This window comes from Sphaeramia orbicularis, chromosome 8 (assembly GCF_902148855.1).
Source record: "Sphaeramia orbicularis chromosome 8, fSphaOr1.1, whole genome shotgun sequence".
NCBI lineage: Eukaryota > Metazoa > Chordata > Actinopteri > Kurtiformes > Apogonidae > Sphaeramia > Sphaeramia orbicularis.
This window is the reverse complement of record NC_043964.1, coordinates 52,017,843-52,032,323: the sequence shown is the minus strand read 5'-3', so window position 1 is coordinate 52,032,323 and position 14,481 is coordinate 52,017,843. Positions and strand designations below refer to the sequence as shown.

At 38.7% G+C, this 14,481-nt stretch overlaps 1 protein-coding gene across 8 annotated transcripts in view; it reads left to right on the top strand.

Moving 5' to 3' along the window:
* The first annotated feature begins 1,518 nt into the window (after positions 1-1,518).
* The window catches only part of LOC115424931 (GTPase IMAP family member 8-like), a 29,658-nt gene continuing 16,695 nt past the window's right edge, over positions 1,519-14,481 (top strand). Inside the window, exons 1-7 of one of the 8 annotated variants that reach the window (XM_030142337.1) lie at positions 1,519-1,640; positions 1,750-1,856; positions 2,738-2,859; positions 2,980-3,090; positions 7,764-7,821; positions 13,095-13,358; positions 13,428-13,493. In XM_030142337.1, coding sequence (XP_029998197.1) covers positions 7,806-7,821; positions 13,095-13,358; positions 13,428-13,493 — 346 coding nt within the window. In that variant the 5' untranslated portion in view covers positions 1,519-1,640; positions 1,750-1,856; positions 2,738-2,859; positions 2,980-3,090; positions 7,764-7,805. Of the gene's footprint in view, positions 1,641-1,749; positions 1,857-2,737; positions 2,860-2,979; positions 3,091-3,666; positions 3,867-7,763; positions 7,822-12,728; positions 13,359-13,427; positions 13,494-14,481 lie in introns of those variants that run through there. The other 7 variants (XM_030142331.1, XM_030142333.1, XM_030142332.1 and 4 more) reach the window with 7 other exon arrangements.

Below are 14,481 nucleotides of genomic sequence, written 5' to 3'. Positions count from 1 at the left end.
AATTTTTGACGCACAGAAACATGTATTTACTGATAAATTATGTGAAAAGTATGGGGAGGGCTTGTAATTCTGGGAGTTTATGATCAGGAGAGATCTACATAATGTTACCAATTCATGTCGGAAAAGATATGTAGTGTCTTAAAACTTTAATAAAGATATGTGTAAAAAACCCCCCAAAAAAACAACAACAAACAACAACAAACAAACAAACAAAAAACAACGAAAAGAACAACAAAATCCATAAATATACAAGAGAACAGCTGCAGAATAGCTGTCCACTGTAGTGACGAGTATGATTAGATTAGATTCAACTTTATTGTCATTACTCAGTATAAATACAGGGTAATGAAATGCAGTTAGCATCCAATCAGAAGTGCAAATAGCAGAAGTGCAGTATAATACAGTTAAATATCGTATGTACAGGTAAGCAGTATGTACAGATGAGTGCAGTTATATACAGCTAGTGCAAATGAGATGGTTAAATTAAGTATTGAATGTACAGTTGAATAAATAGGATGTTCAATAGTTCTGTGCAGTATATGTACAATTGTTATGGAAGAAGTAAGTACAGGTAGGGCTATAAACGGTGGTTATAATTATCCTTAAGGCTATACAGAAGTAACTGATTTGCTATACAAATATCTTGTGAATATACTATATATAAGGCTATATGCAGAAATAACTAACTTGCTATACAGATGTCTGTGAATATACAAAGAGTGAGAGTTAAGTAGATATACAGAATATACACATATACATACATACATATATACACCTATGCATGCACACAAAAACTTAAGTGTGGATGTAAGCATATACATATATACACACACATGCAATATTGGCTGTGTGATATAGATTTAACAGTAAGGAATATTGATGAATGTGTACAGCTATGGAACCCGATGTGCAGTTATCAGTGCATCAGTGCACCAAGAGTCAACACAGGTTAATATAAAGGGTTAATATAATTTAGTGACAGAGATCATTTACCCCTCACTCGGTTTTTGTCCTGTCCTTGGCCGACGGTTGAAAGACCGTGTGTGTGTGTGTGTGTGTGTTTTACTGGCGCTGTGTATGTGTTTTGGTTTTACTGGCGTTGTGTTGCCCTCTGTGTGTGTTTTATTGGTGCTGCTTTAGTCAGTGTGTGCATACATAACATGACGCAAGTGGCCGCCAAACCAGGCCAGCTGCAGGAGCCCAGAGACGGTGCTCAGCCCAAGAGCACGTCAACTAGCCACAGATACAGTGAAACTCCAATAGAGAGAATCGCGGTATTAAACAGAAACCCCGACAGGTGCCGCAGTGAGACCAAGGAGGGACATTGAACTCCCCACAGCCTAGAAACGGACTGTGAGCTGCTGTACGAGTGAATGAAGCGCTCAGGAAATGCAAAAGAATAATGACAACCAATCACTGACGGAATAGGGCGGGCTGTAGGCTGCCCATCCAATCACAAATAAGAGCCAATAGTAGCCTCACATTAAAAACAGCTGAAGCACAAACCAGGTTGGACAGATTCAGTTGTGGTCCACACTCGTCTTGTTTCCTCCTAGTTCTGTCTGTCTAGGTGGGTTTTTCACTCCTCGTCCAGTTGACCAGTCAAACTCTTGGGACGTCACCCTGAACCAGAACTCCAGGTAAATATTTGTGTGTGTTTTGCTTGTTTTCTGACTGTAGAAAACAACCGTAAGGGCATGATCGTCATCAGATCAGTTAGCTCGACCAGTACTGTTGGTTCTTGTTCAGATTTCCTTCTACATTTGTGTTGCTGCGCTTTGACAAAGGTCTGTGACTGAACCCGTAGACCAGGGAACATCATCATCATCACCATCATGATCATCTTCAGTTCAATTGTGAGTGTGTTGTGTTCATGTGCTTTTGTTTCAGTGAAATACAAATGTCGGACAGATAATTAACGGTGACCTGCTGCTCATCTGCTGCTACATGTTCTTTTAGATTTTCTTTTATATGTTGTGTAAACTACTTTAACCCTTTCATGCATGAATTATGAGAACCGTAAACCTAATTTTTTTACTGAGTGTTTTTATTCCTCTTAAATTTGGCATTAATTGTACAGCTTTTTTATGTTTTTAATCTATTCTTGTATTTTATTCTTTTATTTCAGTTTTATCTATTCTTCTGTATTTTTATCTATTTATTTTATTTCATTTTTAAAAAAAAATTTAACAGTTGTTCTATGTCTTTTAATCTATCCTTGTATTTTACTCTGTTATTTTGGTTTTTATTTATTTTTCTGTACAGTACTTTAATCCACTGTGCTTTACAAATAAAGTTGGATTGGATTGGATTAAAAAAAAAGAAAGACAATGCATTTAAAATTTTTTTTTTTTTTTTATGAATCTATTTTTCATGGAGTTGCAAAAAAGTCCACTCAGCTGGACACCATGTGTTCAATTTTTGACGCAAAGAAACATGTATTTACTAATATGCTGTGTGAAAACTATGAAATAAAAACATTTTTAATGCTGCTAATCTGATGCTTTGTCACATTTTAACGTACTCTAATACTAGTTATTACTCACTTCATGGAGATAATATGAAAAAAAAAAACATTTTGTTGTTGATTACAGTCTAATAAAAATAATAAGCAATTACTTTATGCTCAAACATGTTACTGCAGATCAATTTTATCAAGAATAGCAAAGTTAAAGTGATGCTATGAATTGCAGTGTATGGGATGATGCATAAGTGTCCACTGTGTTGGCTGATATAGAACTAAAACAACAACATCCATGAATATACAAGAGAACAGCTGGAGAAGAACTGTCCACTGGAGTGACCACAATGCATGAAAGGGTTAAATGTGCAAAACTATCAGCCAACAGCAGCACAGTGGTAATAAAAGCATTGTTTATCATTTGTGATTAGTCCTTCATTGTTCTCTGCCATGTTGTAAAGGTCAAAGGCTAATTTCATCTCTGTAGTTCGTGGATCTAATTTTTTTTTTTCTCTCAGTTTTCCAGTGGAAATAAGACGTGAGGGGGACTAACTAGTATTTCCCATTACACTTGAAGGCAGCATTCACATTCGCTTCTCCATCTCTTTGATACTGTAACTGTTTAACAGGTGAGTTCACAGTAAATCCTGTTAATAAGTGCTTCTGCAGTTAGATAAGCCTTGTTTTCATGTCTGACTATCATGATGTAAATTCATAGTTTGATGCTGAGGTGTAAAAGGTTGTAAATTCACTGTAAATACAGGTTAAACAATGAGGCAAAACAGCTTCATTTCACACTAAAGTATTTGGTTTATCCTACCTGAATAGTGTCTTCCAGGACCTGCGTGAAGTTGCCCCCCCCCACCCCAACAAAAATCTCTGGATAAATAATCTCATTCGTTTGTGCTGTTATTAACAATTCTTTTATAGGTCATTCTGAGGTCACACAGCGCCCCCCCCACACACACACACTTTCTCAAAATGTAATCGAAATGGTGGCGTTTGTTTGTGCTTCGTTTGTGCCGTTAAAACTTTTGTTTGTGCTGTTATGGTTTTATACAAGATTTTTTTTCAGCCGATGATGTCACACAGCCCCCCCTCCCCCAACTGAGTGGAAATGGTTGCGTTCGTTGGTGCTTCGTTTGTGCCATTTAAAGTTTTGTTTGTGCTGTTAACATTAACCCCGCCCCCGCCGCTCCAAGTTCACTCCCAGAAATGGTTTGGTCCGTGTTTCCCGTTCATTCAAATGCATTAAAAACAGCTGAAGCACAAACCAGAGTGGACAGATTCAGTTGTGGTCCACACTCGTCTTTTTTCCTCCTAGTTCTGTCTGTTTGGGTGTGTTTTTCACTCCTCCAGTCAAACAGTCAAACTCTTAGGATGTCACCCTGAACCAGAACTCCAGGTAAATATTTGTACGTGTTTTGCTTGTTTTGTGACTGTAGAAAACAACCGTAAGGACATGATCCTCATCAGATCAGTTAGCTCTACCAGTGCTGTTGGTTCATGTTCAGATTTCCTTCTACATTTGTGTTGCTGTGCTTTGACAAACTGCTCAGATACACCCCATATTTTTGGTAACAGCTGTTTTAACTTATTGTGCTAAACAGTAATTATTGGAGTGATTAGTATTAATTGGTTTATAAGGCATCGGGTTTTCAGGGAGCTAAAGTGGACAGAATATCAGACCAAATATGAGTATTTTAGGATGCACCTTCAAACAGTGAAGTTACAAACAAAGTGGAATAACTTAAGTTTCATTTATTACTCATTTAAAATGTATTTATGTTACTTGTGACTTTGTAGCTAAATGAATTAGTTTCATTACTTTTAAGTTAATAATTATTTTCCTTCCCTAAAAACTGATCCTGAACAGATTATTCCTTGGGGAACTAAACACACTTTATTTTATTTTATTTGAACATTACATGACCTTAACTCTGCAGAAGAAAACCTAGAGTTGTAAACACTGCAGTGTTTCATCAGCTGATGGGACACAGTATGTAACAGACTGTCAATAATACACATGGAAACCAAAAATCCAAATGAAGGAACTCTACTCTGACTTTTAAAGTAATACTTTCTGCGTTGTCCCTCATAAAAACAGCAAAGATCAGCTCATTGAATAAACTGTAGAATGTGATCTAAGAAGAGTGTTGAACTTTTGGTTGATGTTTGCTGTGAAACATTTAGCAGGGCCTTAATGTTTACAAGTTAAACAGTGATTGGATGCCCACATCATGGACTGTTCACGCTGCTGACCTCCAGATTCAGAGACAGTTTCTTCCCCCTGGCCATCAGACTGTTGAACAGCCAAAGGAAAAAGGACTTGTTCCAAATCTGCTGCTGCCCTGTCAGTGCAATAAATTTGAAGCACTTTATTGCACTATGCACTTTAGTTTTTAGTCTTTAATTTTTTAAATCTAATTTTTATACATATACACGTTTACAGTATTTTAGATTATTTTTATATTTCGTGAGGTGTGTTTTTATTTATTTTTATAACTGACACTGTGTTGAGCTAAGCACCTGAAATTTCGTTTGGTAAGGTACTGATGGTGGATTATTAAATGACAATAAAGGAAGTCTGATTAGCAGAAGCTTCTCAAACCTCTGAGCACAAAGTGTGTTTGTTCAAGGAGTGAACACCAAACCTCCTTTAGTTACATTAATATTACCAGGAATGCTCTACTGGCCAGCACTGCCTTCCTATCCTCCAGATGAAGGTTTTTAATCCCATGGTGCAGGACACAGTGTTCTCAAAACAGCTTTGTTCCTGTCGCCGTCACTGAGCTCAAGAAGAAATAGTGATATTGCACTGTATTCACTTATTTAGTTATTTATCCGATTTCTTTGCTCTATGTATTATTATTGTGACTTCTAATTTTTAAATGTTATGTTCTTATCCTGGTTTTTAGACTGTTTTTATCTTCTTGATGTTTTTTATGTTTTATTGCATCTTATTTATTGACTTTATTCTTTTCCTTATCCATGCTGCTATACTGTTGAATGGTGGAACACTGAGCCCTTTTTGTCTGGACACTCAGTCAAGTACCTGCCAAACGGGTTCAAGGTGTGTTCTGTTGTAATGACAAATACAATCACTGTCTGCAAAACAAATCTACCCACAGGTATAAATAAAGGAACCTTGAAGATGACTGAGACGCTCTTTACAGTCACCTCTGATTTCAATGTAATTGTGATTGATGGATAGACCTTGGGTCTTTCATAAATAAATGTGACAGGACTTTGGACTGCTTTCCTAATCTTCTCATTTATGACATGAGTCCAGGTGCCAGGCTTCAAATGGTATATTCTTTTTTTTTTTTAGTTTTAGAAAATTTGTTGTACTCAGCCTTTTCTGGAATAAATTCTCTCTTCTTGTCAAAAGGGTTACTTTAATACATTAGCAATATTTTGTGAGCAATTTTTGAGTCAATATTCTGCTAACTTAGTTTTAAAACATTTCACTTACATTGGCCAGAAATCAGATTTTGCAGAGGGTTGTAAATCCTCTGCAAAGAAGCTCAAACTTGTAAAAATGTGCAATATTAAATGTGAATTTCCTGCAGCACTAACTTTTCTTCCACAGGTGGACTACAGGTTCACACCTGTCCAGCTCCCACTAGTGGGATAATTGTGAAGTCTCATGATGCTCCATTTACATAAATAGGAAACAAAACTACTGAACAAAACACTTGCTTTTTTATTGAAATTTTAAACACTGTTGACAGGACAACTTTACCAGGTAAGAGTCACCAAGAAGTTCTGATCAGGTCAGACCATCGTGACAGCTGTGATGAACAGAGGAAGAACAATGTAGAATCCAGTGCAAATGGAGCTCCTGTAAAAATACATTAAAAACCATTTCGAGTGAATTTGGGGGGGGGGGGGGGGGGGGGGCTGGCTGACCCCAGAATGACCTATAAAAGAATTGTTAATAACTCAATAACCATAGCAGCACAAACAAAAATTTTAACAGCACAAATGAATGACACTCTTTATCCAGAAATTTTCGTTGGGTGGGGGGCCAACTTCACGCAGGTTCCTCCAGGACCCACACACTTTACATTTGACTACAAAGTATTTTAAGAGTTGACATAGTATTTTTATTTGATGATATAAATGTAAATGTGTTGTTTCTACTGGGTGACTCATACAGGAAATCCCTTTCTGTGTCTGTTTTTACATGCACTTTAGTCCAGAATGGGACTGAATGAACAGTGGTTCAGTTCAAATAGGGACATAATGTTATTTTTTTAAGATTTTCTCAGGACTCTTCATCACGTGATGTAAGAGCTACTGGTCTGAAGTCACTTAGATCTGTTGGGGTTTTACGTTTTCATTTGATTGTGGATGTTTTCCATGTCGTTGGTATCTCTCCACGATCTCCACACTTCCAGAACAGTAAAGTAAATACACTACCAAGTTGATCTGCACAATAATGCAGTGTGCGACCCCAGATGGCATCAGGACCAGCAGCCTTCCTAATGTTCACCTTCTTAAGAACAGCTGTGACCTGTTCATGTGATATCAAGATATCATTTTTGGGTTTATAGAGACTTACTAAGCACAGAGATATTAGCCAAAAAATCGGACCTTTCAAACCATGAAATTAATGAATTAAAGTTATTTGGCAGCTCAACATCCTCTACCCCAGTGGTTTTCAAAGGCACCCAAAGAGGGTTTCCCACTTTGGGAACCTCTAGTCTACTCCAGTCCCATGGAATGGCTGCCTGGTCTAACAGAAATGAAAGTTTATAGATGTTATAGTTGATATCCTTTATTCCTGTCCAGCCTGCTCTAAGATCACCACTGCCCTACTGTTCCTCTAGTTCTGTTTGTTCTGCAGTTTAGCTTTCCTTCTTTCACTTCTTTAGTTACAGCCTTTTTCTTTAAACAGTCCCCAGTGTAAAATGTCCTCCTCTTCCTATTGTGGACCCATTTCAGTTCCTTGGTCACCCAGGTTTTGTTATTTGGGTACATAACTACAGTCTGAGTCCACACAAAAAATAACATATGATGAGACAGTGTCTGACAGTTCATTTATGTTCTCACATGTATCATAAAAGCATTCCCAGTCCATGCATTTTCAAAACAGGCCTGTAGAACAGAGATGCTGTCCTCTGTCCAGGTCTTAACTGTCCTGTCTCTTCCTGAATTGGACATAATGACAGTAATAAACCCCCCATCAGGGCGTTTCTAACAGTTTATGAACAGTAATGAATGATACAGACAGTTCATGTTCAACTGTTACTGCTTCTTTAATATTAGTCATGTTGTTTTGTGTTGGTTCCATCAGACACTGCACCAGCTGAATCTCCCAATCTGGAAGAGTTGGATCATGGCCACAGCATCTGGTGAGTCCAACAGGGTTTAGACCGATGACGACAGGTTTAGGACAGAAATACATGATGTGAACACAGGTTAATCTGTTTAATATTAGGCAATGCCTACTGCCACAGTACTGACACCAAATATGTGTGTATTTCCACAGAGCCAATCAACTGTTATCATTTGTCCTGTGTCAATAAGCAGTAAGAGCATGTTGTCCCAATCATGGACACTGTTCCATGAACTCATTGTCCTCTTGTTGCCACAGTACTGTGCTCATATATGGTGTACACACCACAGCCACAACCTAAACAGCTGTTCACTTGGAACAGAACTGTTCAATGATTTCACCAACTCCTGAAACTTTGCCAACTTTGTTTTGAGGGGGCAGGACGTTTGTTTAAGAGGGCATTGCCCCCTCTTGCCCTCTTCAGAACTGGCTCAGATACCATTATGTCGGGTCTGTAGCTAGTAGGCCTGTAACGGTACACGTACCGAACCGAACCGTTTCGGTACACACCTGTTCAGTTCGGCACACAGCTGTACCGAAACGGAACAGTATGTTGACAAAAAGAAAAAGGAACGAAAGATGTCGTTTGATGCGGAACTTTAAATCCGCGCAAGTTTCACACGGACATATTAAAGGACACGCACATTGACCCGAAATACCAAATAGCAGCTGATATAGGGTTAAAAAAAAAACAACAAATATGATGTGAACCTGGAAGGAAAAGACTGCAGACCCTCCACCATCATTACAGTCCAGTTTGGATCACTTCAGGTCCCGGTGAAAGACAACAACGAGGAAAGAGACGTTAATAAGACGGACGTTGTTTGGCCCCTAGGAACTACGGTAGTTCTAAAACACACTAGCTCTCTCTCTCTCTCTCTCTCTCTCACACACGCTGTAAAACAGAGGAATAAAACTCGGAGTTGGCCACTGAAAGTATATAAAAATAAAGTTTCACTTTCGTTTCACGCCAGTGTTAGTTACGTTAGTTATGGACCGGACCGCACCCCCACCCCCCCACCCCCCCGGCTCCGACCAAAAAAAGCAAAACAAAAAAACAACAAACAAACCATCCCCCAGACAAATCGTACATTCCACGCGTGCACGCACGCACACACACACACACACACACACACACACACACACAAGTACACAAAGTGTCCTAAACAGTTTGTTCTCTGTCCTAAAATAAATAATTTGGTTCAGTTTGTTGTCAATGTTGCTCTTCAGTTTGTTAAAACAGAATACCAGTTTACCCTCCTGTTAATGTTGCACTTCATGCAGAATTTTTTTGCTGATATTTTTCTGCAGAATGTGAACTAACAGAACTGTGATTAGATTTTTTTGTTTGTTCAAAACTACCTTTCAGGGAAAAGTGCAATACTAATGTTTAAAATACATTTAGTAATATTAATAATTTATTTTATTTTCTATTTGATTTACAGCAGCAGAATTATATTATTCCTGTTTTTCTATATTCTATTGTGTCCAAAAATTGGGGGAAAAAATGTTAAAAAATTCATAAATGTATGAAAGACATTTTGAGGGGTTTTCTTTCTTCCCGTACCGAACCGAAAAAAACCGAACCGTGGCTTTGAAAACCGAAAACGTACCGAACTGAAAATTTTGTGTACCGTTACAGGCCTAGTAACTAGTAAATGTGGCGTTGCTGTTTTGAACGTCATTTCCCATCATGCAGCGTGGTACTGTGCTTCTGTGATTGTAAGGCTATTATATTCCAAAATGACTAATATCTCCACAAATATTGGTCCTACCAACTTGCTGAGATATTGAATGTCAAGACAAGACTATTCCTCAACTGTAGGAACCAAATTGGCCAGGCCAAAATGTCTACATTTGTCAGAATCGTGCTGACACTCACACACACACACACACACACACACACACACACACACACACACACAGAGGTCCAAAACATGAACCACATATTAATGAATCACAACATGGGTCTGAGTTGTTTGTGTTTGGAGCCAATCAAAACACTGTAACAGGTGTGAAGTGTAAACCTGAGACTGTCATCCCATAAATACTGAAACAACACTTTAATAGAAGAAGGAAACATTTAAGATCCAGAATGGTCGGTACTTATATTGTACTTTTCCACACCTTCATGATGCCCAAAGCACTTCACACACTTTTCACAAACACACTCATACAACAGTAGGCACTGCCAGGCCTTACTGGGAGAAATTCAGGGTTCAGTGTCTTGCCCAAGGACACTTCGCCATGTGGACAATCGGAGGCCGGATTTGAACCGCCAGCCCTTCGGTCATTGGACGACCTGCCACAGCCACCCACACAGCAGCACTGAAAATAATATTTAAGTTAATGACAATGAGAGCAAAGGAGGAAAGAGTTACTGTCATTATTACATATAATTTAATAATAAAATTAAACTGCTATTCAATGTACTTTATAATTAAATGTCTTTAATGTCGTTTAACTTCAATCCACCAACTGTGACTCCTACTGAACTCTACATCTGACCTCACACTCCACCTACTGGACAAAAAAGGAAACTACAACTGAACAGATCCATTCAAAGGCAGACGCAGAAAATGAATAGAACACAAACATGACTTCAACATCTGTGGTAAATAGACTCATTTCAGTAATTTTACTGATTCATTTTTTTTAGTTTTTTTTTTTTTTTTTTTATACAATGTCACATCAATTAGGATCTGATTGGACCAAACCTTTATCTGATCTTCTGGTAGATCATGGTTCACCGTTATCCTTCAGGTTTGAATGGGTTGGACAGTTTTGAACCCAGTTTTAGTCGTTTGTTCTCCTCAGTTGTTTTATTGGATTCAGGTCAATAATGAGACTCTTCTGAAGCACATTTACATCTGTTCTTCTGACATGGTTGTGTAATAAATGAGAAGGTACTCACATCAGTTCAAGAACCTGTAGAAACTGAAACATATTCATCTGTGCAGTAATTATCCAGTGGAAGGATCTGATCTTCATCGTCCACAGAAAGTGTCTCCACAGTGGACGTCTGCAGACATACTGTCCTGTCAGAACAACAAAGACAGAAATGCCTGAGTAAAGTTAATACTTTAAGGTAACCATTGATGACAGAATCAGTTAAAATGCACATATCAAACATGTACAAACTAAAGTTTCCAGAAGCATCGAAATAATAAATTAAGCAAAGAAGGTTTTGGATCAGAAGTCGCTTCACACTCTGTACTGTTACCTAGTCTCACCATATTTACAAAACTGTACTGAGATCTGGGGCAAAAACTACAAGACTTCTATGCAGCCACAAACTATCATTCAAAAACAGAGCAATACGGATCATTCACAACCTACCAGGAACACACAAACCCACTATTCTTACAGTCAAAATTACTCAAGTTCACAGACATTGTGGACTATCAAACAGCTGTGTACAAAGCTAAAAATACTCTTACCAACAAATATACAGAAATTATTCAGTATTCATGAGGGGGGTAATAATTTAAGGGGGAAAATTAACTTTAAAATTCACTTAATACGCACGACTAGGAAGGGTTTTTGTGTTTCAGTAAGCGGGATGAGACTGGAACAGATTTAATATAGAGTTAAAGCAATAACCAAGCATAAAAGAATTTAAAAGGAGGTAGAAAGACAATTTTTCAGAGGTACAGGGATGAGAGAGGGGTTGGGGATCACGGTGCGTTATGAAGATGGACAAGTATGTGGTATGTATATGTATGTATAGTTGTGTGTGTGTGTGTGTTTATAGATCTGTGTATGAATATGTATTTACATGCATGTGTTATTGTATTATGTGTTTATGTAAATCATATTATATATGTTCACAATAATATAAAGCCAGAAACCAAATTATTTAATAACTAGAAGCACTCGGAGAGCGCAGACCTCCGCCAAGGCTGATCAGTGGCGCCCCCCGTGGGCCCCCCCACGCCAAGGAGGTTATGTTTTTGCCAGGGTTTGTTTGTCTGTCTGTCTGTTTGTCTGTCCGTTAGTGTGCAACATAACTCAAAAAGTTATGGACAGATTTTGATGAAATTTTCTGGTCTGCGCCCTCCCCCCGTGGGCCCCCCCCACCCCCGATCACCACCAAAATTTAATCATTTCTTCCTTATCCCATTTCCAACAAACCCTGAAAATTTCATCAAAATCTGTCCTTAACTTTTTGAGTTATGTTGCACACTAACGGACAGACAGACAAACAAACAAACCCTGGCAAAAACATAACCTCCTTGGCGGAGGTAATGAGTATCAGTCATATTATAGTGTATTGTATAGATATGATTAGACTAGGAAGATTATTATTGCTTTTAATTACATAAGGAGAAGGGGTGGGAGTTTATAAATTGTACTTCTTCTCGCTCCTTTTCAAATATGTATTATATGTCTTAAGTTTAAGTGTTTTGTTTATTTATTTTCTTCTGTTTTGACATTCATATTCGAAATAAATATATCAGTCAACTAGAAGCACTTGGAGAGCGCAGACCTCCGCCCAGGCTGATCAGTGGCCCCCCCCCCCCCGTGGGCCCCCCCACCCCCGATCACCACCAAAATTTAATCATTTCTTCCTTATCCCATTTCCAACAAACCCGGAAAATTTCATCAAAATCTGTCTTTTTGAGTTATGTTGCACACTAACGGACAGACAAACAAACAGACAGACAGACAAACCCTGGCAAAAACATAACCTCCTTGGCGGAGGTAATCAGAACTAACATGATCAGAGGTGAATATAAAGGCAGGATGTGAATGTTGATGAGACACATTAGTCTGACCAACAGGACTCAGTATTTACACTCATCAGTCCATGACACTGAGTCATCAAACAGTTCAAGTCATCAGACAAGGCATTGAATCAACTCAATCACAGTCCTTTAACATCTGCTAATAATTCAGCATTTACATTATTTGTCATTTCAGTGTCTGAGCTGAGGGTTGTTCTTCTGGGGAACAACTGGTCTAAGAGGAATTCAGTAGGAAATCTGATCCTGGATCAGATTGTGTTCTATGGCAAACCCACCTCCTCCAAGAGAACCAGCAGAACAATAAAAGATAAAAATGTTGTCGTCATCAACACCCCGGATCATCTACTGTCTGACATCTCAAACCATGAGCTGATGAAGGTCATAAAAGACTGTTCAGATGCTTCACGTCCTGGACCTCATGTGTTCCTGCTGGTTCTACAGCCTGAAGACTTCACTGAAAAACACAAACAGAGAATAGAATTAGTCCTTAAAAACTTCAGTGATCAGTCATTTAATCAAACACTGGTTCTGATTTTACCAGGGAGTCCAGGACGGACAGAAACCTACAGACAACGTCCAGCTGTACAAGACATGATCAGAAGATGCAGATATGGACAGCAACAGATGGAGAACCTTGAACATCATGAACTGTTAACACGACTGGATCAAATAGTGAAAGAGAACAACGGAGAACATCTGAGCTACGAAAAATCTGAGGAAACACCATCTTCTTCACCAGATGATCATGAGGGCCTCAAACTGAAGCAAACAGGTTTTGGTCTCATGGGTCCTTTTCTAACTGCTGGTAAGAGGAGGATCATTTGTGATTTTATTGTATAATTTTGCAGATGTTAATAATGTTATTTTGTTACAGGGCTGACTGCAATAAAAAATGTCCAATCATACCTCCCTGTCTCTTGTACAAACCCTTCATCTCACGGTGAGTAAAATCCTCCCTGTACTGTTTGTCTAGTCCAGACTGAGCACCATTAACTCTGCCATATACTCAGTTCTACAGGTGTATTTATGTATAGATACAGTATATGTAAGAACTAGAGTCATATGGACTCGGACGTCACTGGGGTCAACAAGGTCAGTGTCAGGTGTTGTGGAACCAGGACGTTCTGATGTGAAATGGACAAATGGAACCAGTCACGGGGCAGGGTGGAGAACATCATACTAATGGAGTCCTACTACTGTAGTAACCCCAGTGAGAGGGGATAGATGCAGACAATGAACTATGACACAACTACACTGACCAACAAACAGATACTAGCTCAGTGTTCCAATATCAGAAAGAAGATGTTTCCATCATAGCTACAGCAAAGCGCTAGAACATACCAGAACCTCCTCCATGGTTCACAGTAGGTACAGCCTTCTTTTCTTTGTTTCATGTTTGTATCCGTGGACATAGAGATGATGGGACTCACCAAAAAACTACAGTGTTGTCTCATTTGTCAAAAGGACATTTTCCCAGAATCTTTGTGGCTTGTGAATCATTTTGGTAAATTCCAGATTCCTTTTTTATAGCCTTTACCTTCAACATGTTTTTATAACCTCCTGAGGAACAGTGACTACTTTTTACCCTTTAAGTTTGAAGACAAATGTGATGTCAATCACAGGACAAACCTTAGTTTAGAACTATACCTACTGATGTGGCATTTCTCACAGCACTTAGTAAAAATCTGAACATGAACAACCCGCCTCACTCCGAAGTAGAGGTCGCGTTAACCGAAAATATTCCGTCATTGACAGATTTTTTATTAAAATGCCGGAAAATTCTGAAGGCCGTCCGTCATTTTGACAGATTAAAATACTGAGGGTAATCTACTGTTAACCTTTCCTGCTCAGCTCGTCCGACCATAGTCAGCGAGCACAGGGGAGAGTTCCTCCAGGGCCAATGTCGGGGTTAACTCCCTTGCCAGCAG